The sequence below is a fragment of the Aristolochia californica genome, unplaced genomic scaffold, assembly GCF_029961685.1.
Source record: "Aristolochia californica isolate CCGP_79_NKW_82.1479 unplaced genomic scaffold, dmAriCali1.0.hap1 SCAF_6, whole genome shotgun sequence".
NCBI classification, from domain to species: domain Eukaryota; kingdom Viridiplantae; phylum Streptophyta; class Magnoliopsida; order Piperales; family Aristolochiaceae; genus Aristolochia; species Aristolochia californica.
The window spans coordinates 39,763,722-39,791,487 of NW_027182257.1; the positions used below are offsets into that span (position 1 = coordinate 39,763,722).

The window sequence follows — 27,766 nt, forward strand, 5'->3', positions numbered from 1 at the left end:
ACAAAAATATCAATCTCCATATGGAAACAGCTTTTAGTTATATTTGATCATCTCTGTATCCTTGTGAAGGATAAATTTGGGTATCGCTTAAAAGCAAGTTTGAGAGACGCGGAATCTTTGAGGTAGAAAAAGGAAAAGCAACAGATGGCTGCTCTCAAACCGCAATCATCATTGACAGCCGCTCTGCGGTGGGACGTAAAAGAAGTGGTCATGGAGTCATGGAGTCGTGGTCTCGTGGTTTCTCTGCCTTCTCTACTGCCAAATTCACCATTCTACTTTTTTCCTGTCTGGAAAAAGCGACTGCGTCAGGCTTATAATGTAGTAGTCCGTATCAGAAATGCTCTGGAGTTTGGACTGGCTTTTCTAGATGTTCACACCTCACATTCTGCCTCGAGCTTTCTAGATGTTCACACCTCACATTCTGCCTCGAGCTTTCTTGGGTCTGAAGGTTCAGGTTCACACTCGAGCAGAATAGAATCACTGATCTTTCCGTGCCCTTTTTTGCTCGTAATTGATGAAAAGGACTACCAAATTGACAAGTGTAAGCCGCTCCGCGTTGTGCTCATGAATGGTCTGCCATTGATCATTCACCCCGTGAACTCGTTTTGGCACCCCACACCCACAGCAACCTCTTCTGAAGCTGTTATTCTAATCTTGAAGAAAAAGAACAGTTATTTTAATGGTCCGAGTAATTCACTCTTGATAGCGTAAATGAAGGTGTTATTTGCTTGTCTGAATTCTGAAGGTTTTTTTTCTTCCTGGTTTGGTTCGTTAACCGGTGAACGAACGATCACCTGCCGGAATAGCCCGCAAACAGAGTAAAAAACCTAGGAGGAAGAGACAGAGGATGAACTGATCACACAATCGTATCCTTTCAAAAGGGGATTTTAGAAGCAATCAAAACCAAAAACCGTTAAAACGAAATATTACATAGTGAAGAAAAACTCGGATCTCTTTTTATCTACAGATATTACACAATGGTTCTCTAAAGTGTTTTGGTAAATCCAGAGCCGTGCCCGGAGGTGGTCTTTTCCATTTCTGAGAAGAAACGACCCATAACAGCGAGAAGGGCAGCGGCGCTGCTCAACTGATTCCGCTGGTACAAAAATAAAAAAGACCCGTATCGACTTTGCTACACTCCTGACATGGAAGAAGACCGGACAGCTTCCCCTAAGCAGTCGAGAACCTCCGTCCGGTTCTGGATGATTCTATGGAAAACCTCCCGGATTCGCCGTTGGAACGGGATTAATCCCTCTTCCAGTTTTGAACAAGTATCTGCAAGCTCATGCGCTTGGGTTTTAATTTCCTCCTCGGAGCTATTCAGAGCCAAATCCAGCAGGCCATGACTGCATCTCTCTAATCTCTGCAACTCCGGCAGTAGTCCGGCCCCACCACGGCTGCTCTTTTCTTTCTTTCTCCACTCTTCGACGATCTGCTCGTGTAAGGCGATCAAGGGACCTGCCCACGGCAGCTGTCGAGGTGGAATGGGGAAATTGAGGGCCATGGTGCCGCGGTCCTGGCAGGGGATGGCGGCGACGAGAGCCCACATGACGAAGACAAGGACGGTGCTCATCGTGTAAATGGCCAACGACAAAGTTCCAGCCTCGGCGACTCGCGGCGGGAAGAGATTGGCCGTCATGGCCTGGAACTGCTTCGCAGCAGACCACGTCCTCGACACGCTCCATGAGAGAGATCGGAAATGGCGCTCCTTCCCCGCCACAGGCGACACCGCGACGGTGTGTTTCCGTCCAAACGACCAATTTCGATCGGTGACTCGACCACCCTCCTCATCCAGCCAGGCGACAAGAGAGGTTAGAGCCCTTTTAGCTCGACGGAGGTGGGCCTCGCCGAGTAGCTTATGCTCAAGTGCGGAGACCGCTATTTGGGCCTGCCTATGACAATGAAGAATCGAATCAACGCCATTAGACACCGCGTTACAGACATCGAGCGCCTTGACGGCGCGTTCGAGGAGCTCGGCGACCAGGCGGTCATGGGGGGAAACCCGGGCACCGGTGGGGGCGGCGGCGAAAGTCAAGTGACCCGGGATAAGCAACGTCTTGAACTCCTCGAGACATAAGAGAAACTCATTAAGAAGCGACTGCAGCCAGGGAAGAGAAAGTACTTGGCTCTTTTCATCGAGGGAGAGACGGAGGAACCTATCGGCGACGTTCCGTTGGAAAATGTCGAGGTCGTGAAGCTCCTGTTCGTGGCTGGAATCGACGGCGATGACAACGTGGTTTCGGCGGATGCTGAGAATCGAACCGAAGAACCCGAGGGGCACATGAGAAGACGATTGGTACTCCGTCGCCGGCATTTTGAGAGAGAGAGAGAGAGAGAGGAGGGATGGTGGGGGTTTGACTCTCGAATCAGGGAAGCTGTGAGACGTTATAAATATAGATACCGAGACAATTTCTTTCTCACGATTAGTCAAGGGAGAAGATTCAGAAAGATTTTTCTTATTACGAAATTGCCCATTATTAATGCTACAAGTACACCCTGATGGCGACGGAAAGTGACAGCAACCGGGTTCCGGCGGCGTTCAAGAAACGCAATCCTATCCGGCGACGGCAATTCCTAAACCCTTTCTAATCTTTCCGAGAAGAACAGGTCCGGTGACTGACTCTGATCCGTCGAAGTGGCCATTAAAATCCAAAAGTTCGATATTTGACCGACTGCGACCCCCGGATTCCCGGTTCTCTCCGACAGGTCCACTGGTCGGAGGAAGTGGGACCGAAGAAAAGTGACGTGACGCCACTCAGATAGCTGTAGCGACGGGCAGCCGGCCGCCTTCCCCGCCGTTACGTGGGCCGGGTGTGTAGAGGCCCACCACTCTAATGAGTGACGTAGCCACGTCCCACGTTGGGCGTTGAAGAGTCAAAAGAGACGCCCTCTTTGGCTTTATCCGTGACTTTTTCAAGAAAGTCCAGGAACGAATCAGAAAAAAGAAAAAAAAATCAATCTAATCCTTTAATTAATTAAGAACTAAGTAGAGATTATTAGTCCAATGTAGCTATTGATGTGAGTACATGAAAAATCCCAAAATTGAACCTACTAATGTTAAGTTGCTTTTATTAGTGTTAGAACCGGGTTTAGACCGGGCAGTTCATTTACTTGAATCAGAATCAGACCACGTAAAGAAAATGGTAGGGAGGGGGAGAAACATGATTACGTTCAATTATTATGTGAGGACTTTTTTAAAGGGAATACAGCCCAAGAGAGAAGAGCTTGACTGGGGATGTGGGATCAAAATATTGACCCCCAAAACTCCATTGAAACTCCATTAAAGGGTTTATGTACCCCCCCAAGAACCCTCCCGACATCATTCATTGCTGCTTTTTGTTGCACAATTTTCGCCACATTTCTTGAAGATGACGGAAGGTGGTTATTTTCAGTTAAAATTAGGGTCTTTAACACATAGATGAACTTTTGTATGGAAGATGCATACCACTAATACATATTGTTATAGGTTATCATGTCTATCTTGAAATTTACTATTTTCAACTTCACATGTATTAGAAAGAATATATGTTCCATCGATAGCTCCAATACAACATTGCATCAATTTATACTAAGAGTTCAATCAAAACAACTTACCTTAAAAAATGGAGGCATACAATTGGAGGAGTTGACAATAGTAGTTTTGCCCATATTACATCATCAAGATGTGAAATTGCATCAAGTTCCCTTTTGAAATATGTGCTTACACTCCACCTAAACCTATGATATCGTTCTTGTGTTAATCCATATCTTTGGCCTTGGGCCAAAGTGACTATTAAAAGACACCCACTAGTGTAGGGGTAGTATGACTAGTAAATAAAAAGAACTTTCATGAAGATGACCTAAAATTGTAATTATATAAGTTAGCATATGCCCTCTTATATCTTTTTTCCTTTTGAAGCATGTAGTTATAAAGGCATTGTAGTCATTATAAACGCCTTCTCGCAACTATAAATACAACCTCCAGGTATGAAATAGAGCATTCAAATCTCTCATCTTAGCTCAAATTTGTCCTTAAACCTTTATTTTTTTTCCTCTTCTTTCTCTCCCTTGGTTTCTTCTCTCCTCTCTCCCAAGAGCTAGAGTGTCTCTTTTCTTTCATTCCTTTGACATATTCACATTGGAAAAATCAAAGGACATGTTGGTGGTTTGTTGCATGCAAAAATCCAAACTTAAGCTGAATTTTTTTCACTTTTTGAGTTGCTAATACTGGTTAAGTTTCCTATTTGTTATTAAACTTTAGTCAAGATTTTATCAACTTCAGTATCTTTTTTTCCTTGTTCCTTTATTTCATCTCACAATACATTAGTTTTCTTAAGAAAACTCTTTCCCTATATGGGTTGAGTTTCCTTTTTTGATAGTCTAAATATTTTGAATTAGAAAGTTGAATATTTTGAATTAGAAAGTCTTGTTTCCTCATTCTAAAAACCAAATATTAGTGTCCTAAATCTTGTTTATTCCAAAATTTCTCTCTTGGGTATTTTCTTTTCGAATTGGTCAAGGTATGTTAAAAAGTAATTGCCTTATACCAAAAGTCTATTTTTAGAAAGTTTATATTATTATGTTTTATCTCAAAAAAAATTTATTGGAGATTTTTTTTAAGTTTCCTCAATCATCATGTTCATAGAGAAATTTTTTTACATCACTTTTGAGTTAAAATTGGTCACTTTTTACCCATATATTAGTCTAAAAGCGCCTCCTTACTTGGAAATTTGAAGATCTGCATTGTGCACCTCATTTCTAATGAGAGTTGCTATCTTTTTATTTATACACTTACTTCCTCAAAATACTTTCTTTAATTTGTGTTTGTTAAAAATCTCTTCAGAACACTACCTATAGACAAGTATAAGATTGTGTCCAACATCCAACTTGAGTCAAGTCTTTTTATTATTCATCCAAGATGTGTTTTTTTTTTTTTTTTTTGGTTTGAATTACCATTAAAAAGTGAGTAATCACTTTATTGTGCCTGAAAGTTGGGTTTTTTTCCACCTTTGAAATTAAGTTGAGTGTCTTCCATAATAGAGATAAAGATAAACATAGTGATATATATAAAGATAATGATAATGATAAAGATAACTAGTGACTAAATTAGAGAAAGACTCAAATTGTGGAGTTCTAATTACTTACCGTCTCTGTTTAATTTTATAAATAGTTTACACATAGTCAATGATAATCATGACAATATTATTCTTCATTCTTATATTCTACATGGTATTCGAGATTTCGATCAATTAATCATCCGTCGCTACTACCCATTGCCACCGCTAGGTACTTTTCTCTTCACTTCTCTATGCAATCTCGTCAGAGATATTTTTGAAAAAAAAAAACTGCCGCCGCCGACCCTCGCCATCTCTTTGCCCGACATCCTCGTCGTAGTCCATCTTCACCGTCGCCGTTGTCCGCTCTGCTAGTGACCACCCCCCTCAATTTTCAAACTTCCCCAAGCCGTCACCATCGCTCTCTTCATCATCGCCGTTGTTCGTTGCTCAGACCACAACACCGCCCGCCCCCAGCCCGATGGCGACACCCCTCCCCCTGCCACGTGTCTCGGCAGCACCGAGACGACCTGAGTTCAGGGGGGAAAATTATTTCCCCCACTTGGACGCTTCATCCTGCGCTTCCTTTGGTCTCCTCTCATCGCGGTTCGGTCTTGCCGGCGCCATCACTATCGTTCCATCTTGCTGCAACCATCACTGTCGACGCTCTCCTCCCTGTTCGGCCCTCCAGGCACACCGTCGACCGCCCTCAGCCAGCTGGTGCCGCACAAACCCCCTCCGCGCTCTTCCTTCTCTCTTCTCTCGTCGTCAATTTCCCACCAAAATCGGTCGACCCGTTGGCCACAGCCACCACACCTAAATCATCCCGCGCATCTGCTGCCATTGGTCTCGATTCGTCGTCCCGTTGCCATGTCTGTCGCCAAATCGTCACCACCGTTGTTGCTCTCCTCATCGTCACCGTCACCACCTTTCACCCCTCCAGCCACAGAGTTGACCGCCCCCAGCCGCACGTCTTGGCAGCACCAAGATGACCTAAGTTCTGGGGGGAAATTATTTCCCCCTTGGATGCGCCTGTCATAGTGGTTCCGTCCACTCTTGTGAGTGGTGTCTTTCCGCACTTTACCGACTAGTCTTTTAGGTTGTATTGGCCAACCTTTTAACATGGTATCAGAGTTGGGCACCACGTTCTGCGTTCGAATTCCGGCAGAAGTGGTAAGGAACGAGAACAGTGGGTGTCAGAGCTAGGTGGTTCTTGTCCACTTGGGTTAGGTTCCGTCCACCCTTGGTCCACTGATGGGTTAGGTACTTGGCTTTTCACATTTAACAGAACGATTTGTTGAGTTGTATTGGCTAGGAGTGTCGGTTAAGTGCGGAAAACCACTACTCACAAGAGTGGACGGAACCACTCTGACACCCACCCCGCCCGTTCTCTATCGCTTCTCACGGGATTCAAACGCAGCTCATGGCGTGCCCTAGAACTCCCAATGTCAAGAGATTGTATTGGCCAACCTCTTGACAGCGCCGTCTTACGAACGTACGTGTGCGCGACTCCCGCACGTGCGACAAATTTTTTATTAAAAAAAAAACTCACTGAAGTACCTTTTCATCTTATCCAGACGATACAATTTCATCCACTTCAGCTGCTACTCTCCCATCAGATGATGCAATTCCTTCTGCCCCAGCCGTTGCCTTTCCACCAGACGATGCAATTTTGTCCACCCCAGTCGCTGCCCTTCCTTCAAATGATGCGATTCCGTCTGCCCCAGCCGCCTCTAGTGTCATTGTTCTTCCACCGGATGATGCAATTCTGTCCGCTCCAGTCGCCTCCAGTGCTACTGCTCTTCCTCCGGAAGATGCGATTCCGTCTGCCCTAGCCGCTGATCTTCCACCGGACGATGCGATTCCGTTCGCCCCACCCGCTGCCCTTCCATCTAATGATGCGATTCCTTTTGCCCCAGTCGCCTCCAGTGCTACTCTTCTCCATCACTCCTCTTCTTAGCCGCTACCAGTGTTGTTGTTCTCTCCAAACCACTTCCGAGAACACGTTTCCTCTTTTTGAAGATCAAGATTGGACTCTCCTCTCGAAGCTCCATCTTGCGGGGGCATGATAGAGATAAAACTGAAGATTTTGATAGATATAAAGATAATGATAGAGATAAAGATAACTAGTGATTGAATTAGAGACAAACTCAAATTGTAGAGTTCTAATCACCTATAATCTCTGTGTAATTCTATAAATAATCACAACAACATTATTCTTCATTCCTATATTCTACATTCTAGACTATGATCATTTTGATTGGTATATGGAGCTTTGTCGCATTGCTAGGAACGATTTTCTTCTCTCACCATTTTTTTGTGCAAACTAGGTCTCTTGATAAAGAACAAGGAAATCCCCTATTTGAGGGGAGAAGAAGAAGTATAAGAAAAAGTCAACCAACAATGAAGAGTTCCATGTATTGTGGTAATCAAAATTTATGTGACTAGAATATTCATGTAAGAGGGGAAACAAAATGAGAACAAGATGAAGTGTACAAGCAAAATGTGAATAAGAACAAGATGAATCAAAACAAAGAAATCAAAATTTCCTTTTCAAGTCATATTAGATTAGAATTTCTTTACAAGCACTCAAGAGTTTTGACAAAGATTATTTGTAAAGCGATGTAACAAACATTAGTTTGAGGGAGAGTATTAAAAGGCACCCATGTGTGTAGAGGTGACATAACTAGTAAATAAGGAGAAATTCCATAGAAATAAGATATAATTATAATTATACAAACTGGCGTATATTTTCTTGTCTTTTTCCTTTTGAATAATGTAGTCCTAAGGGCATTATAGTTATTATAAATACCTTCCCACAACTATAAACACAATATGAAGGCATGGGTAGAGTATTCAAACCTCTCTCTCTAGGCTTAAATTCGTTATTATATCTCTCTTTTCCTCTTATTTCTCTCCCTTGGTTTCTTTTCTCTTGTCTTCCAAGAGTTAGAGTTTCTCTATGCTCTTCTTCCATTGAGATCTTTTGTGTTTATATGTTCGCATTAGAAATCAATAAATATGACTAAACTTCAATTATAACCAACGAATTCTATGAAACTTTAGACTACACTAGAAAATAAAATTTTGACTTTTAGATTGAATTTTATTCCCTGTCATTGTAGTTACTATTTCATCGGCACGGCAATTCACTCACACAGGCTTCCTTAGATAATATCGGCTCCGCCGTACTTTTCGTAAGCACCGACACCGCGACAGCCTGTGCATTTTTGAGGGCCATGGCGAGTATATCTCCCAATCTATTTCCAGGTTCCAAAACGTACTACACATTTACTCGCGCGCGTATGGTCTCTTGCAAACTTTCAATTTATGGTTATTATTCTTCCAGGCAGTCCAGACGGGAGCTTCGCGGCAAATTGAAGTGTCTCGTATCCAAATGTTTCAGCTTCATCTTTCCAAATGACAGCAACTCTTCCTTTCCTGTCTCCCATTCCTTACCTCCATGCTCACCGAAAACTATTATTTCGTTCGAACGAATCCCGTCGGAAGACTATCAATTTCCAATGCTCGAGCAAAAACCGCAACTTTTCTAATGACGAAGACTCCCAGTCGGAGAACTTGGTACTTAAAATGGCATGGTACGGCTCTGAATTGCTAGGAATTGCAGCATCCTTCCTTCGCTCTCCGGCTGATGCTACTAAAGCGGGTGGAGAGGTAGCAGTCTCAGGCGACGAGGAGTTAGGGGTTATGGGTCGTGCCCAGGTTGTAGAGGCTATTAGGGAAGATTTCAGGCGCTCGTACTTCGTCACAGGTTTTAAAATGCAAATGGGCTTCTTTTAATTCTTCGCTTTTCTGTGTTGTTATGAAACTTGATGCCTCGAAGTTCTTTCGGGGCAACTTTGTTCGCAAAATGAACAGCTTTTGATTTTGTTGACTTGGATCAAATTGATAGTTAAACAGTTAAGAGTATTTATTAACATCGTACAAGTTAGCTACGGAGCATGTTTTTTGTAGCATGGTTGTCGTAGGTGCAATTGGATCATTCTTTGCCGGCAAAACTGACTCAAGTTTTTTTAGAATTTCCTTCTAGTTTAACTTTTCATTGCGAATCGTGTCAGCTGGGCAAGCATCACCGGAGCTCTTTTCCAACCTCACATCATAAGACTAGTCTGCTATTTGGGGTTATTCATTCAAATGTTTGGGGTCTTTGTCTTGTAACTAGTCTGTTTTGTATTAGGTATTCTTTAATTGATATTTTAGTAGGTGTACATGGGTCTACCTCCTTCGGAAGAAGTATGAAGCATTTGATGTATTCAAAATTTTTTAGAAAGAAATAAAGAATCAATTTTTGGCTTCCATTTATATTTCGCATATTGACAATGGCCTTGAATTTATGAATCATAAGTTTTTTATTTTTTGTCAAAATCAAAGGATCATTCATTAGATCTCATGTGTGTTTGCTTCACAATAAAATGGAGTCGTAGAATGTAAAAATCATCATCTACTAGAAGTATTTTACACTATGATGTTGCATATGAAAGTTCCTAAGCACTATTGAGGTAACACAGTGCTTACTGCATGTTACTTGATCAATAAGATGCCTTCATCTATTCTTGAAGGTAAAATTTCTATTTAGATTTTGTTGCCTTCAACTCTATTGTTTTCCGTTTCTCCTCATGTCTTTGGATGTGTTTATTTAACTCAATGTTTTGGGATCATCCAAAGATAAATTGTCTCTTCTTGCAGTCAAGTGTGTCTTCCTTGGGTATTCTTGTACACAAAAGGAATACAAGTATTTTTGTCTATCTACTAGAAAAATATTTGTATCCATAGATGTCACATTCTTTGAGGATATTCCCTTTTTTTAGTCTACTACTATTGATGTACCATCTTCTTTCTCAGTTTCTAAGTCTATTATTCCCCTTCTAGTTGATGATTGTCTTGGACCTATGTCAAATACCATTGTTGAGAAATCCTTGCAGGTATATGAGCGTCGACATGTGCATCCTCTCAGCTCACGACCTCCTCTCTCATACCAGACCATGACTCGTCATGTTCCTAGGATCCTGAGGTAAGTGATCTACACCTAACTATTGCTTTAAGGAAAGGTGTTTGGAAAAGTACTCGTCATCTGTTGTCTCATTTTGTGTCATTTGGTCATTTGTTTGACAACTACGAAAAAGTTTGCATTGTCTATTTCTGTTTGCACTATTCTTTCTTCAGTGCAAGATGCTATGTTTTTTCCACAATAGAAGCAATTTATGGATGCTGAGATGATTGCTTTATTAGAGCAAAGAACTTGACAGTTATGTGAGGTACCTTTCGGTGCTATAGTGGTTGGCTGTAGATGGGTGTATATAGTCAAATATAAAGTTGATGACTCAGTTGAGAGATATAAAACTTGTCTGGTAGGAAAAAGGCGCACACAAACTTATGGTGTAGACGTGTTTGAAACCTTCTCTCCAGTTTTTTGATTGTCCTCAGTATGTGACATTTTGGTGTCTATTATTGTTACTCAGGGGTGGCCTTTATGTTAGTTAGACATAAAGAATGATTTCTTGTATAGTGACCTTGAAGAAGAAGTCTACATGGAGCAACCTCCCAGGTATGTTGCTTAGGGAGAGATGCACAAGGTATGCAAACTTAAGAAAGCAATGTATGGCCTGAAACAAAGCCCTCACGCTTGGTTTGAAAATTTTAGCCAAGTAGTGATGTTTATGAGCTTCTCTAGGAACTACCGCGATCATTTGTTGTTTGTCATGAAAAGGCCTTCAGGGATCATAGTTTTGCTTGTATATGTAGATGATATTATATTGTTTGGTAGTGATGCCTCTGGAATTGAAAAAGTTAAAAGGTTACTTGCTACAAACTTACAAAGTAAAGACTTAGGGGCATTAAAATATTTCTTGGGTGTTAAAGCTGCAAGAAGCAAAAAAGGACTGGTGGTATCTCAAAAAAAGTATATAACCTATATGCTACATGAGTATGGATTATTGGGAGCTAAACCGGTAGATACTTCGATGGAAGTTGGACATAATTTGCACGATGACCAAAGTGTAGAATTGAATGATAAAACATTGTATAGGAGATTAGTTGCGAAGTTTATATATGCCACAGTTACTCGCCCGGAGATATCTTTTGTTGTGAGTGTAGTAAGCCACTTTATGGAACGCCCACAAAAAGTCCATCTCGAAGCGGCTCAGAGGATCTTGAGATATCTCAAGGGAGCACTACAGAAAAGTCTTTTCTTTAAAAATAATGGTCACTTAAAAATTGAGGCTTTCTCTAATGCAGACTATGCTGGGTCAAAATTAGATAGAAAATCAACTGTAGGCTACTGTGTCTTTCTAGATGGCAAATTAATTAGTTGGAAGAGTAGGAAGCATAATGTGGTAGTTAGATCCAGCGTAGAAGTAGAATACATAACTATGATACATATTGTTAGTGAGCTCATGTGGGTGAGATCAGTATCTAGGGAGTTAGGCTTTCATCAGAAGGAAGTCACGATTATGTTTTGTGTTAGAGATGCTATGATGAAGAAAGAAGTGATCACCCGTATCTTTGATCAACCGATTAACTTGGAGATGTTTTACAAAGGCATTAGGAAAGCAAGAATTCATGACCTTTTGTGACAAACTGGCCTCATGGATATATATATATATGCTCCAACTTGAGGGGGAGTGTGAGAAAATCATCTCAAGGGTATTTTGGTGATTTTACATGATCAAACATTCTATATTATGGCACTATCTTGTTCAACATGTTTGATTTAATCTCTATACAAATTTTTATATTCATAGGAAAAGTATAATGGGAGTTATAAGGGAATAAGTGATTTTATTATGTAAGAGAGGCATTTTTGTAACTTGTCATCTAAAACCTAATAAATAGCATTACAGGTCGTGCACGATCCCCAACGTAGCTCATTCAAAGCTTCTTCCTTCTTTTCTGTTCTCCCTCTCTCTCCTCCTCTTCTTTCTTTCTCTAAGTTTCACACTTTTTACAGTATTATTGTAAACTTATTACTTAAGTGAAATAAAAGAAGAGGGAGGTCGACTTTTTGTCTCCAACCATTGCTGCCTCAAGCACTCTCCCCCATACTCTCTATTCTCTCTTCCTTTCTCTCTTTCTTTCTCAATTTCTTACTTTTTTAAGGAGGCTTTGCTAGGTTTCTTAAAACTTGTTTGCCTGATGGTTCTAGGTTTGTTAGTGGTACTGGAATGTATTTCTTAGTATATGACTTATAAATTACATGATGCTGTTTACTTTGTGTGTGAGAAATAGGGTCTTGTTTTGGTAATTGAAGTGTTTGTACAGTAAGTGGCTGTCAAATATTTCTGATCTTTCATTATGAAGAATATGAGAGGAGAGACCTTTTTGGAAGGGCATATGAAGTGCATTTGGATCCAAGGGCCAAATACCGGTTTATACCATGCTGATTTTATAACATGGTATACTGCAACTGTGTCCAGGTAGAGTCATTTCATTTTAGACGGTGATACATTTGATTCCATCAGGCTAGTTGTCACTTGAGAGGCCAATATTCAGGTCCTTTCATTGAGCTAGGTTGCTGGATGTTTTGCTTCTGTATAGGAAATTACTAAAATTATTTATTCTAGTAATACACCCACAAATGTCTCATTGGGCACTACCACTTTAAAAATGATAAAGATGACTGCATTTCATCAAGAAAATGGCAATATTTTTATAAACATTGATTTAGATTCTTTTATTGGAATTTTTAACTTCTGTTTGAGCCAAGAGACAATTAATTGACTTTCTTTCCAGGAAACTTGACCCTAAATGCTTATGAAGAGCATTGTGAGTTTGCTGATCCAGCAGGTTCCTTCAAGGGGCTACGTCGTTTTAAGAGAAATTGTTCAAACTTTGGTTCCCTCCTTATAAAATCAGATATGAAACTCATGAAGTGGGAAGACTTTGAGGTCAGTCATTCCAGTGACTAGCCAGAGCAGGGGATTACTTATTGAGTGGAAAGTTATTTGATACTTCTGCTTTTCATATGCATTTCATCTGCATTTCTAACACTTTTTTTCAGAATAATTGCTTAATATTTATTGAGATAACATCTCGGATACAGGATAAGGGAGTTGGCCACTGGCGGTTTAGATGTGTCATGTCATTTCCTTGGAGGCCCATTCTTTCTGGTATGTGCTAACTGTTTTTGAGTATTCATTCTTGCTACAGGTGCAGCAATAAAAAGACATTTAAATTAAAACTCTGTTCGCCATATAGATTTCCCTTAAATGAATGAAAATACAACAGAGGTTATGTTGTAGAATGATGCTGAGAGTGTGAATGAACTGACATCAATCTCTTATTCATCTGTATCAAGACCCGTTATCACTTATAGTTCTCATGGTTATGTATTTGTTCAATGTATGTTCAATTTGATATGCAATACTCATTTGGTTTGCAGAGGGTTCTAATCTAACTAAAACCTGGTTATCTGATTGAAGTCCAGAATTTTTCATTTTGATCAAGTGAGCATAATATATTCTGTAGTTTAATCCTCTAATTATTAAATAGCGTCAGCAGCTACTGTGTCTTAGATTCCTGTATGTCTGCCCAAAACTGGAGATTCATGATTGACAGGACTACATAATCAGAGTATGAAGTCCCATTGGTTGGTAGATTACCAGCCCACAAATTCCAAAGTACTATTCTGTGACTCCCTCATGATGCTATCTTAAAAAGCTCTCAATGTCAAGGGAGTATCTTTGGGTCCATTTGAGATTTGAGCATTGTTTGATTGGTTGCAGTTCAATTTTTCATGGAGTAATTTGGAATACTAACAATTGAATTTTTCTTTTCTGGTCTTCTGTAGCCACTGGATACACAGAATACTATTTTGATGAGCAGTCTGGAAAAATATGCAGGTAACAAGTCTGTTAACTATTTTATCTTTTTTTTTCATGAAAAGTTCTGCTTTTATTTATTTATTTCTTTGTTCATTCCTGTTTTTGTTATTTAGGCATGTTGAACATTGGAATGTTCCCAAAATGGCATTACTAAGGCAGATTTTTCGCCCTAGCCGAAGTGCTTGGGGGTAAATGAGCTGGATCTTGAAATATAAGATTGGTAAGTTCACTTGGTTTAAGGCAACAAATACAAATGCTATTCGTGTAAAATTTTATTAACTGATAACTATTTTCTTTTTAGCTATGAAAAAGGGTTGTCATGTCCTGTCAGTCACTTAGGCAAACGTAGCTCTCAGCTAGAAATTTGTGGTAGGTGACATATTTTCTTTGGATTGGCTACAGGTACTATTTGTATCAGTACAACACATCTTTATGTCATCTGTTATGGTGATATGTGCATAAACATGTATAAAAAAAGATGGGCAGAAGGTGGAAAGCTTGATGTGTCAGTGCATTATATCAGCTGCCATGTTACACTTTACATTGATCAATATGTCAGTATGTATTAGTCTTCCTCTTGACACCTTTTGCACTTGTTGTGCAATTTCTGCATGACTGTGGATGAGGTAGGATATAAATGATGGTGAAGGTGGTCCATTTGGTTTGTATTTGGTAAAGATTCTTCACACAACAGTCCACACAAGTAGGCATTTGCTGTGTTAGAAAGTAGAATAAGGAGCAATTTGGTCTTTTTACATGGTTTGTATATCTCAGCGAGAGTACTATCTTTTCAGCATGTTTTATGGTTCATTTTTTATATTTTTTAGAGGTGTTGATGGGTAGTTATAAGTAGTTAAGTATAAGGGGGGTAAATGTGTCATTGTACCTCAAACTTACGTAAGTTAATAAGAAGCATTAGGGGTTGATTTCAGAGCACCAATGAGAGCTTCTCTTTGGCTCTCTTCCAGCACCGTCTTCTTCCTTTTTCTTCTCCTTCTCTTCTCTTAATCCTCTAATTCTCATTTCTTTACATGGTATCAGAGCAGTAGGATTCTGATTTCAAGCCTGTTAAACACTTCTCTTCCTCTTTTGAACACAACATCTTCTCATATAGGGGGATTTTGGGTTTCCATATTGATTGGGAGTCAGAGGTTTGATTTTTTGAGTTTTGTATCTGCCATAACCCTTAGGGTTGATGGTTTGCTCTGCATGTTGAGTAGTTCTCTGTTTGATTAGAGCCCTATGGAGGTCTTTTGACTCGGGATTATCCCCTATTCTTAAAAACCACGATTTGAGTTGATGATGATGGTAAGTCACTTACAAATTTTGGTAACCAATTGTGGCTGAACAAAATCTTTGAAATTATACCTACAAAAGTTATCCAAACGAGCTACTAGGAAAGCTAGGATTCAATCGGTAACATAATGTTACCCCCAACAGGGGAGACTTATCAAGCATTATGCTTTGCATAATACCAATGATCCATTTGCCCTAAGGTTAAATTGTTAGTTCTCAGATTGATAAAGGAAATGAATACAAGAAACTTGTGAACATGAAAATACTTTTGGGAAACTCTACAGTACATTAAAAGAAACAAAGAAGTGAGTTATTAGAAAATATGCATTTCTAAAAAAAGTCAGGGTTCTCAAGTGCATGATTCTTGTAGGTTTTTTTAACTTTTCAAGATTTGTATGTTTCGGATACATGAAAGGGCCAAAAGAATCGAGGAGTAAATGAATGATGCCAACAAGAACGAGTTTGTTCTTTCTACTCTAGAATCATGGTACTCAAGCCTGACATTTGTGGTGTGGCCCATTCACCAATAATTGCTTTACTTATTGAAGGTAGTAGCATCGTTAAAGAGCATTTGATTCCACTTTAACATGGTGAAGTATTTTTCGGATACAGCCAAGTGGTTGTGGCAGCTTTTCATTAAGGATGTTTTTCATTAAGACTAGCCTTTTTCATACAATATGATACAATTATTCCTGTCGAGTACCTCACTAAAACTTTTTGCATGTTGTGGACGACGCATTTGTTTCCCATATCAAGCCAGAAGAGGCCATTTCTATATGTACTTCAGTGAAGACGATGTCTACAAGTGGCATATTACTTTCAGAGTATGAAACCCAGAACTATTAATTATCGAATCCTTAACTGTACTTCGAGTTCTGCAATATGCTCTCCCAAACCGGCATATTTGTATCAGACTCTGTCATGTAGACCAACTTCAGTCGCTCCAACAGGTTTCCATATGTAGATGCCCTTCTCTCAGTAGAGCACGTGAAGAACTGACATAGTTTTCAGATCAATCAAGAAAAAATGATGCTTTCTTATGTTATAAGATGAACTGATGGTAGTTCTTGGCATCACAGAGAAAAGAAAGTGAAAAAACGGCCAAGATTTCACAACTATCCTTCTTATTTTCAACCTCTGTATAAGGGAAACCATACAGACATGGAGTAGTCAATCATCAACCTCATCTTCTGAGCTCAGATGCTGTATAGGGTTCGCCATCCAATCACTGAGAGAAGGTGATGAAGACCCACTTAACAAAATCAACATTATATTCTCAAGATCTGATGGCTGGTCCATTGCTGTCTGTAACTGAAGGAATTTGAAGGAGTGAGTGACTCATTTAATGTGTTTCACCCTGATCCTTAAGTTCTTTTCTTCAAAGAGATGATAACTGTTAAGTCATTCATTCTATTTCCATCCATATTTGGCAAAGACGTTTGAATTAATAGCTTTACAGGTCAGATATCAGAGAGATACATCACTGGATTAGGAGTTATAAATTACTTATAAACCTTAAAAAACTTTACCATGTAGGTTTAACATAAATGAAGGCTTATAAAGTTTGCTTTGCAGAAAAGCTAGAACGTCAAAATCAGAATCAGGGAGCACTCTAACCTGTTTTCAGCTTAACTGGATTGTGATTATGATTAACTTCAATTCCCTTGGCTTATGCGGATCGTTTGCGCACAATTTAAGCTAAAGCAGTGGCATAAGTGAGAGGCTGGGGTTACTTCGTTTTCCTGAGTTTGAGAGCTTGTGTAATTTGTCAACGAATCAACATCATTGTGGTTTTTTCAATATACAAACATGGTTGAAAGCCATTTAGTTAGGTATTAACAACCGCTTGTTGTTTCCTTTCCTTATTTCTATGTTGGTTTCGGTAACATTTCGTTGGAAGTAATCAAATAAGACTGCAAACCAAGAAAATCCAAGTGGGAAGAATATCAACTCGACAAGACAGTCCCATTTGTATTTAGCTCAAGTTTATCTTCGTTTTGTCGTATTATAACCGTGTTTTCATTAAAGAAAAAAACTTCCATCTGCAGGTGATCTGGTTCAGTTAATACACTAGATCAACTGTCGTTTCTTTGAAACAGTTCTTGATCCAGTTTAGACCTCAAAGGTGGACACCAGAGAGACAGTCATTTCTTCATTAAATAAGCCTCAATTGTTTTATCCGAAGCAAGATGCTCAACTGGACTTTCTTAATGGAATTCTATTATTTTAAGATCAAGTACTTTCTTCTATCATTATTGAACCAGTGGCTGGGCTGATTTGCCTGAACCCAGCCACTTTTCTAGTTTTGATAATTAGTCCGGTTTTTTAAAAACAGTGTCTGCTACTAGATTCCATGGACAATTCATGGTAAAGCAACGGAAAGACACCCAAAAACATTGCTGAGACTGTAGTGTCTACACTGTCATCCTGTAGAGAGGGGAGAGAGAGAGAGAGAGAGAGAGAGAGAGAGAGAGAGAGAGAGAGAGAGATGAGCTTCCAATAGAAGGAATGATTCCTCATGTGGGGCTGGGGAATTAGACAATGTTAGGGAAGAGGGGAGAAAAAAGAAAAGTGTTTGTGATTATGGATGACTATAAAAGAGGAAGGGAAAGGGCGGGTATAGGGTGGAGACATTCCATCAATGACTTAAAAACTCAACCAACTACTCTTAACAAGGAAACCTTTCTATTTCTCCCTACAATTAACCTTTGGTAGGCCATGGATTCTCAATTGCTCCTCCCTAAAGCTAAGCATAATCATTCCCTCTTTCCATATGAACTCTTTTTGTTTATTCCCTTCTTCATTGGCTTTGCGATCCATCGAAGCAAAACTCTCCTCCTCTCCCCTCTCACATCAATGTGGTGTCTCATTTCCATCAATCAACTGACATCCCTTCATCCCCTTCTTCCCTTTCACCCCCGTCTTTCATTCTCAGCCTCTACGTATTCAAGCATTCTCGTAAATGGCCGACAGTTAAAGTAACTATCCACCCTAAGCAATACCCAACTCTTCGTTTTCTTCTACTATGGAAATATTGGAAACCAGCATTCACTCCCATAAAGAAAAAACAAGTTGAATTAGCAGTACCAGTTTTTACTCTGATAAATCGATTAATTTGTCCTCATTGGTCACGAAAAACCATGCAAATTCCAGTCAAAAGTTGATGGGGCCATGGAAGTGACATTTGAAATCATGGCAGGGTGTGGAATCAAATGCTATGGGGTACCACAGCTAATTGATTGCCCATAGTCGTCCAGATGATCAACACCATGGGATACATGGCTACCCCAGAAAGTGCAGGCAAACAGCGGCCACTGTCGGCCGGAAAATTACTGTGAAAGACGGTAGAGAAAAGATTGAAGAGTCTGGGGAATGGATGGAACGGCTCATTTTGGTGAAAATATTCACATCTTATTATTATTCCCCAATGATCATTTATGTAGCTTAGAAACAAAAAGGTGATGTCACGTATCCAGAGTTGTTCAAGGAGGGAGGATCCACCTACAGCTCGTTGCGGGAAAGAATTTCCTGCTGCGGACACCAAGTTGAGAAGCCCTACGAAGGAAAATGTCGACAACTTTGATCCCCAGTATTTACATTGATTAAGCTTTCCACGGAAGAGAACGATCTCCACTACACTAAAAATGGTTGTAGCTGATAGGGAACAGCTTGGGGGGTTGCATTCGTGATCTTATTGGCTCTGATAAACATCCCAAAACAAGGGGATACTAGCTGAAATCTCGTTTTGAACATTTAAATTGCGGTAAAATTTTAATTTAATGGTTTATTTCTTGAGATTGTTGTGATTCGTGAGGAAGAAGAATGCTGGTATCCGGGTGTCAGATACTGAAAAATCCACATTATTTCGTCTTAATTTATTGTGTATTGATAACTTTCACGTCGGAAGCTAGCGCTGGATTTTCACTTCCACTTCATTCGGACGTAGAGCGAAGAGAGCGGAGAGATTTACGGTGACGTTGTCATGGCCACGGAGTACGTGATTCTTCTGGTCGTGTTATTTCAGCAGTAGAGTACGTAACGTAGAAAGAGATAGAGGGAAAGAGAAGCTAGGGCTGAATCTGAGGTTGATGCTGTGTCGTTTTAGGGTTAGATAGAAAATAGAAGGGGTCGAAAGGGGCCCATCCGGTGCCATTCTCGGGGTGGTGGTGCAGGGTTTAAAGAGAGAAAGACACGCTTGGGCTCTTGCTCCATTCAACACTTTGGACCTCCCAACTGAATCGACCGAGGAAGATGGAGCAGCAGCAATAGATGAAGAAAAACAACAAATAAACCTCCCCACAAGAATCAACACGAGAAAAATATACGGATGGGGCACCATTCCTGCTGCAACCAACAAAAGGTCAAGAGGGGTCTTTGGTCACCGGAGGAAGACGAGAAGCTCGTCCGCTACATAACCACCCATGGCTATGGTTGCTGGAGCGAGGTCCCGGAAAAAGCAGGTCCGTTTTCATCTTCGACATGGAAGACTTACTACTGCTACTGAAAATAAATGCTCCTCGTGCTTTCTTCTTTTTCTACATGTTTACCACTATCCGCTTCGTTGTTTGGTTTTATTTCTGTCTGAGGCTTGTTCTTTTTCTTCATAAAGGACTGCAAAGGTGTGGGAAAAGCTGTCGTTTGAGGTGGATCAATTACTTAAGACCAGATATTCGGAGAGGAAGGTTTACACAAGAAGAAGAGAAATTGATAATCAGCCTTCATAGCATTGTCGGAAATAGGTCAGATGAATCTTTCTGTTGCATTCTGTCGACTTGATGCACTGACACTAGAGTTGGCATCTGTGTGCAATTTAATAAGCATAGATGTAAATCTAGGGCTAGAGTTCACTGATTGATCGATTAAGAAAAAAAAAAAAAAAAAAACCAGTTACTGATTTTTTTTCTCTTTTCAAATGTGATGCTGTAGATGGGCTCATATTGCAAGCCACTTGCCAGGAAGGACTGATAATGAGATAAAGAATTACTGGAACTCATGGATCAAGAAAAAGATTCGAAAGCTTCCATCTTCAGCTCCAGCTTGCTTACCGGTTTCACCCGCCATCGATCAGCTTACTCCCTATGGTCCCAATCAAGTGGACACATTGCACCCCGAGTTAGCAGCAAAGCCAGTGCAGGAAACCCTCTTCTCCTCTCCATGCCCCCTCTTCATGTTTGAGAATAATGGCTTAGTCGATTGTTCGAATACCTCCAGTGCACGAAGTGACTACGTAATTCATGAAGCTGGTGGCCTGAACTCTGAACCATGGCAAATGAATCAGAATCATGGGCATGCCCCAGCTCCAGCCGTCGCCTCGTCTTTTGGGTATTCAGGAGCCATGGACACGAACTACCTGCCGCCATTGTTGGACAACTTTGAGAACATGGTGCCCATTCAGGTACAATCATGTAGCATAGAGGAGGAGGGAGAGGTGGCACTGGTAGGCCAAAGCTTAGAACGAAATGAGTTAAGCGAATGGATGGATTCACAGCGCTGCCCTGGTTTTCTAATCTGGGAACATGTTGAAGGCCAGTTGAATGGTCACGAAGGACTTCCACCGGTTTCTTCCACCATGGAAGCAATGCTTGCCTCGTATCCTTCATCCCTGTGAGACGTTAATGGTCTCTTCGTCGATCTAACATTCCAAAATAAGGGTTTTCAACCGTGTGGAGATCTTTCAGAAATAATTGGGTTTTCATTTTCCTTTTTTCTTTTTTTCCTTTTTATTCTGAGAGAGGTGTAATTCGGCACTCAAGGTCTGTTCAAGTCGAAGCAGTTTTTCATGAACATGATCAGTTCTTGGGTGCCTCATCGTATTGTCCTGTAATTGATTTGTAGTAAAGATACGTACTTTATTTTATACATTTATATGCCAAGAATCTAAGACTCCCAGAGGCCTCTTGCTTCTTTATTACTTCTACATGTGACTGAAAATGAAAGAGCAAGAGCTCTAACACCTAACTGATTTGGGAAAGCAGCTCCCATGTTAGGTTCCTTGTCTCTGCTTATCGTAAAACGAAGCATGCCATGCACATGGTTGTTGCAGAGTTTAATTTTGGTGGAAGGGAATGACATGACAGGCGAAAGTAATTCAAACTTACTGAGCTCATGTGCTTGATCTCCGGTGACACTGAGTCCCAGAGTCTCCGAGCCTCATGAAAATAACTACATATAGAATATTTTATGTGCAATAAGAAAAGGGAAGGAAAATAAGAATTCATTTCTAAGATTGATTTGATCAGAAATTATGTGATGGGGTTATATTGCTAACTGATAAGAATCTCTCTCTTTCAGCTTTTCTTACCGAATCTATGTTAAAATGAAATTGAATGCTCGAAAAGCAAAAGACAAAGAAATTTTATGTGGTTCGACCCTAGGAGCCTAATCCCCGAATAAAAAGATAGAATGAGATATGTTATTGGATCAGGATGAATTATGACATCAATTATATGTCTATTTATAAGTCGAGAAGATAAAATTTGAATCCTTAATCAAGGTAACCAATAGAGTTTACATTGTGGTATCATGGTGGAAATCTTATCTCGATCATGTAAAAGTGTAAAAGTGTAAAAGGTGATGGAAGAAATGAAAATTGGATTGAATAGATGAAGTAAACTAGTCATGAAGTGAGCTAATGAAATATAATATATATAAAAGTATAGGATATGAGATTATGTCTGTCACACAATTCTATTCCTAATAGGGTAAAGAAAATACCTCCTTATTGATTGAAGGTAAAACTCACTTCTCAATCTATCCCCCTATTTGAAATAGTAAATATTTGATTTTTTTGCTAATACTGTAAAGAAAATATGTCCCTACTAATTCAAGGTATAATTCCATTCACAATTTGTCCCCCTATTTGAAATAATAAATATTAACTTTTTTTTAAATCAAATGGTAAAGATTTGGTAAAAATGAAAAAATAAGCTGAATCAAGACTAGTTGAAGTAAGAATCTATACTAAAACGATATTGAATGCTCAAAGAAAAAGGCACAATAAATTTTTATGTGGTTCAACCTTGGAGCTTAATCCACAATTGAAAAGAGAGGGAGAGAGATTATTGAAATAAGATGAATTCTTACATTAATTGCATGCCTATTTATATGCTAAGAAGAAAAATTCAAATCCTTAATCAAAGATTCAAATTTTCTTAGTATTAAAAATCTATTACATAATTGGTTAAAATTTTAATAATCTATTTCTCTCTTCACAGTCATTTCTAACATGTACAGTTGATTTCCTACATTTGAAACGCATAAACTTTGGCTTCTATTGGTTTTTCTATTTAACAAATCATGATTTGTCTCGACTTTGAGAAAGATTATGTTTGCAAAATCGTCATTATCATTTCCTCATTTATAAAAAAAAACCATCCTAAGAAATCTTGGCATGTCCTATCATTTCCAAGACGATATTATTGTTTATCTTTCGAGAGAAGATGACAATGGAGACATGAGGAAGAGGTTGTGAATAGAAAAGTTTTCAAGTTGTTGAAGACTAATAGGTTAAATTGACATGTGATTGATTATTACATAACAATAATCAGATTGTCACATTAAGGTGTGATTACACACAAAAATTTAGTTGCCTATTTTTTTATGGATTATGTTGGATTTGATTGACTTGATATTAATTTCATAACACCTCTTATGAAACCCTTGATTTGATATGGATTATACTTGTGCAACATATCAATTTTAGTTGTGATTCCCTTAATATCCTTCCTCAAGCTCATTAGAGAGTGACTTTATAGGCTCATGATACAAACTTAATATTTAATATCAATGTGTTTGTTGTGAAAATGAATACTCAGTGGAATTAGTAAGTAACAATTAAGTTATATGATTGATATGAGAAACCCAGGACTCAGTTAAAACTAAATCAATGTTAACAATTAGGTTAAAAAAAAAATTCTCTGTGACTAGATTTCTTGCATTTGAGATAGTGCATAAATTAATTATTGTTGTTGTGCCTACCATAGAAACAAAAAGAAAATTTTTATATGTAACTAGCCAAAGACAGGTTGGAAGTAAGAAATACTAGTGGTCAAAGATTCAAGGATTGTTCAATAATTTTGGGTTTTTTTTCCACTTGTTCCTTTTGAAGCAGTAGGAAAATCAGTTTACTATTTTCTAAAACTAACACAAATGTTAGAAACTGTTTATCAAAAGAAAATTTGTCCAAAATTTTTTCCTATAGTTTCCTATATGTAATATATATATATATATAATAAAAATTGAAGGTTAAAATTAAGCTAGCTAGGGTTTTTATCAAAGTGTGATACCTTGGGGGTAAGGTTTTGAATTGGTCACAAACCCAAGGTAGACCTCTAGAAGATGGGGCTTGATCTAATGTTCATGCCAAGAAGGGTTGGAATTCTTACCAAGTAAGAATTGGGGATAAAGATTCCTCTTGAAAAGACCAAGGCATTGTAAAAGAAGAATTTTAAGAAATTTGATGCTAATGAAAGACATATTTGTTGGATAAAGCAAAATTGGAGGTAATATTTTTGTAGTGAAGTGTGTGTGTGTGTGTATGTATATATAGATATTGGAAGCCACATATTGTGGGGGAGACGAGGGCAGGAGGTAGATAGATTTGAGTACACAATTAATGACACAACAAGAAGTTTGACTTTTTTCTTAATTTTTTTCTTGGCGAAAAATCAATTTTGTCAAGAAAAACTTTTCTCAGCAAAATTTTAATTTTTCTAATAGAAACCTTCCCTCTTAATGGATGGAATCACTTTTGCTTGAAAAAATTTAAAATCTCCGAGAAAGGTATACATTTCTCCACGAAGTAATTTATCAAGAAAAAGTATATAATATTCTTAAAAAAATTAACAACAATAGAGGTTTTTTCACGGTGAAATTTCAAATCATAAAAAATGCATTCACTGGTAAAATAGTTTCGCGAAGAATAAGTATCCAACACTTAAAAAATAACGAAACCAGGGGCTTATTCTTGGTAAAATTTAAAATCGTCGAGAAATGTATACATTTTTCGATGAAATTATTTCATTAAGGAAAAATTTCCAACAATTTAAAAAGAAAATGAAAATAGTAAATTTTTTATTTGACAATATTAAATTAAGCCTCCTATATTTATATAATAAATAATTTGATAAAATATTAACTAAAAATGGAAAATAAAAAAATTAATCCATTTTACATTAATTGAAGTACTTGTGAAATTAGTGAATGTTACTACTTTAATTTTATATTATTATCTGCCTTTATAGTACAATTAAAAGTCACACAAGAAATTATATGTTTAGAATATATAATATATTTATTTTATTAAAAGTCAATTTATCACACACAACACCTTATTCACCTAAAAAATTAGATAAAATTTGAAACCAATCTTTGTATTTTTACAATGTTTAGAATTTTGATATAAAAAATATAATTTTTCGTAACCTAGTGCCTGTATTATACTTGAAACCAAGTACGTAAGCTTTTTACGGATGTTATACATTCTTAGAACCATGATCGATGAATAGGCTTGTTATTGATTGATTAATGAAGTCATTGATCAACAAACCTTCGTATGAGTGATTCATCAACAATTGAGCTACTAGTTTTCTGTAAAATGTTCGTTGGATCATTCTTGTTTTCATTGATCCATCATTGGGTAGGTAGGATTCAAAAAATACAATCGTTATAGGCATTGATCAATCAATTTTCTTTTCATTGATTTAACAACCAAATGAATTAATTTTTATAACTCTTCTCTAACATTCTAAAATGGTTAACTTTGCTTGCAAATACACAAATAAGGGTCTTATGCACGTGCCCTTCAATTTATTGAGTTGTAAAGCGTCATAGTTCTTGGAAGCAAAGCTCCTGAGCATTAGTTTTTGAAAAGAGATTTTTCTTACTTTATTTTTCCACACTATGCCTTAGAGAGTTGTTATGGAAATTGTAACTCACGTGTTGAATCCATGAAGGGGCACCTACTCTAGGCTCATGATGGCCGACATTTTCTAGATGATGGCGATCTTCTAGAAAGTTCCACTTGACTTCGGATACTTCCTGGATAGTCGGATGGCTGACATTGTACTAAGCTCAAGGATGGATAGTCCACCATTCGCTCAGGAGATCACAACCATCCACCTACATCGGGAGTGGATTTGTTAGATGAGGTATTGGTGGACATGACAATGAAGATGTCCATCGGGGAAACAAAGGTCAAGAAGTTTGGCTTTGCCAAGTGGCGAGGTCAGTGGATTTAAAAGGAAAATATTCTAAAGGAATCAGCACGACAACTTGTAGCTTCTGGAGATGAGCTTAGCCCTGAGCCTCAAGCAAACGAATTTGAATTCATGAAGAGGTGCCACACATAAGAAGGAAGCTCAGCCTCCATCGATCATCTTGCAACATTAGACGCAGTAATTGATGATGTTGTGGCAACTCAAGCAACTATCCTTGCCACACAGGACTAGTAGAAGGCTTGACAACAGAGGATAGAGCACCTCCTCGAGGCCATCCTCAATCGGCTCCCTCCTCTAGCATAGACACTTTAGGATCCACCCATATTTTTTGACTCTCAATGTACATTTTTTTATGATATACTTGTATGTACTTATTTGAAAGCATTGTACACACTTTTTCTAAAAAAATTGAAAATCTTATCTATGATACAGCCTTTGAGCCACTTTTTGTTATAACTTTTGTGTTTCATTGACTATCTTTTTTAGTATGACAAAAAGGTAGAGAAAAATAGGGAAGTTGGATCAAAAGACCTAGGCACTCACAATTTTAAAAATCTTATGCTTAAAATAATCAAATCACAGTATGTACAGATAAAGGGGGAACTTAAAATAAATTTGAAAAAATTATTTTAACTCCAGCCTTAGGGAAGTGTATCTTTTTATTTTTCTAAGTTAGGTTTTATCATAAAAAAAAACGGGGAGATCGTTGACCATAGGTTGACTCCTATGGTTATTTTGATGACAACAAAACTTAATTGATCTAACAACTTGAAAAGTAAAACAAAAAAATCATATTTTCCAACTATTTTTTTCCTTTCTCAATCACTCAATTTATTGCATTTATCATATTGAAAGATCCATACTTGTATGATTTCTGAGACAATTTGTTAGATCTTGTGTGGGAAACAATTTTCATGCATCTATAAATGTATTTATCGTTTCCTTTATTCTATAAAAGCATGAAGTTGAACTTCCGCGAGCATTGATTTCCTTCTCTATGATTACAATGATGTATTCGCGAATAGTAGACTATTGAATTAGTTGGAAACTAAAACACTACTTTTCATTTTTTCATGTGCCTAACCTCAAATTGTCTCAATATATTGTAGACTTTTAACGGAATGGTTTCAATTATTCGTTTTTGTTTTATGATATTCTATCAATAGCATAGTAGAGTGATTATCCAAAATTTCCCTTGCATTGATGCATCTTTTGTGAATGTTGAAGATAATTTTTTAGGGGAAGAATTATGAAATCAGACGTTATCATATTCAAGCTTCACCAAAACAAAATTTAACACTTTTGCAACATGATAATTATTGACAGAGAGAATGTTACTGCTCTTGAAATCTTTGTGGATTGCTCAGGGTTGACATATTCATGGATGTGATCTAGACCTTTGGTAGCATCTAAAACTTTCCCCATGCAAATCTCATAGTCCAACTTTGAAATTCTCTCAAGAGAATCGCTCTCAAGATACTAGTGTTCGTAAAGACCTTCCTTTGCCATGTACTTATAAGTACTCATTAATAGACTGATGGGCTTGGAGCCTTTTGGCTTATCTAATCCCATCTTACCAAAATATATTTCATTCGACTTTGAGTAACTCACCATAGGAATCCACTTTGAGTAACCCTCAAAAGCTTCACTTGATACTATGTAGGCCAAAAACTTTTTAACTAAGCACCAAACTTTAAAAGTCAAAAGTTCATACTTTTTATTTTCATTTCAAGTTTTATAATAAACAGTAGAGATAAGTGTGATAACTATAATCACTATTGTTTATGGTTTTGTTTATTTAAAAGAATAGTTATATTGACTTTCAATGTACAAATTTCAGAATTACATTAGAGCAATTGATAGGATTTACATAAAGGCACATATAACTAACAAGTATACTACTAGGTATTGGAACCAAATACAATATTTATCACAAAATATAGTGATATTTTTGTAATTTTAGATGAAGTTCATTTTCATAATAGCTAGGTGAGAAGGGTCAGAAAGTGATGTTTGCATTTTGATGAACGCATTAGATGTACCTAACGGGCTTGTTGTCGCATGAGGTAATATGTTTGTATTATTTATCTATTTTTCATACATGTTAGTTTTAGTCTTATAATCATTTTTATCATTTCATATTGTAGGAAAGTACTACATGGTAGATGCTAGATATTTTAACTTGCTTAGTGTTTTGGCACATTATTGTTCAACTAGATATCGTTTAAATGAATATGACAAAAATGATATCCCTCAACTTGCAGAAGTGTTATTTAGTGATCTACATTCATCATTAAGAAGCACAATTGAGAGAACTTTTTGGTATGTCGAAGAAATGGTTTGCAATTTTGGATTGAGCGCTTCCTTACACAAGACTCAA

At 38.1% G+C, this 27,766-nt stretch overlaps 4 protein-coding genes across 4 annotated transcripts; 3 read left to right on the forward strand and 1 right to left on the reverse strand.

The window, feature by feature from the left end:
- Positions 1 to 888: 888 nt before the first annotated feature.
- On the reverse strand, positions 889 to 2,347 carry LOC137935015 (protein ROH1A-like). The gene has a single exon (XM_068779638.1). The coding sequence runs from the start codon at positions 2,312 to 2,314 to the stop codon at positions 1,133 to 1,135; it is 1,182 nt and encodes a 393-aa protein (XP_068635739.1). The 5' UTR covers positions 2,315 to 2,347; the 3' UTR covers positions 889 to 1,132.
- Positions 2,348 to 6,155: 3,808 nt separating this feature from the next.
- On the forward strand, positions 6,156 to 6,993 carry LOC137935393 (myosin tail region-interacting protein MTI1-like). The gene is made up of 2 exons (XM_068780048.1): positions 6,156 to 6,222; positions 6,611 to 6,993. Exons 1-2 carry the CDS (start codon positions 6,156 to 6,158, stop codon positions 6,991 to 6,993), a joined length of 450 nt encoding a protein of 149 aa, XP_068636149.1.
- Positions 6,994 to 8,346: 1,353 nt separating this feature from the next.
- Positions 8,347 to 14,641, forward strand: LOC137934160 (uncharacterized). The gene is made up of 6 exons (XM_068778411.1): positions 8,347 to 8,805; positions 12,783 to 12,937; positions 13,093 to 13,159; positions 13,840 to 13,891; positions 13,987 to 14,093; positions 14,276 to 14,641. Exons 1-5 carry the CDS (start codon positions 8,454 to 8,456, stop codon positions 14,063 to 14,065), a joined length of 705 nt encoding a protein of 234 aa, XP_068634512.1. The 5' UTR covers positions 8,347 to 8,453; the 3' UTR covers positions 14,066 to 14,093; positions 14,276 to 14,641.
- A 4,751-nt stretch (positions 14,642 to 19,392) lies between these two features.
- LOC137934849 (transcription factor MYB3-like) lies at positions 19,393 to 21,034 on the forward strand. Its single transcript, XM_068779400.1, has 3 exons — positions 19,393 to 19,629; positions 19,779 to 19,908; positions 20,096 to 21,034. Exons 1-3 carry the CDS (start codon positions 19,497 to 19,499, stop codon positions 20,775 to 20,777), a joined length of 945 nt encoding a protein of 314 aa, XP_068635501.1. The 5' UTR covers positions 19,393 to 19,496; the 3' UTR covers positions 20,778 to 21,034.
- The last annotated feature ends 6,732 nt before the right edge of the window (positions 21,035 to 27,766 follow it).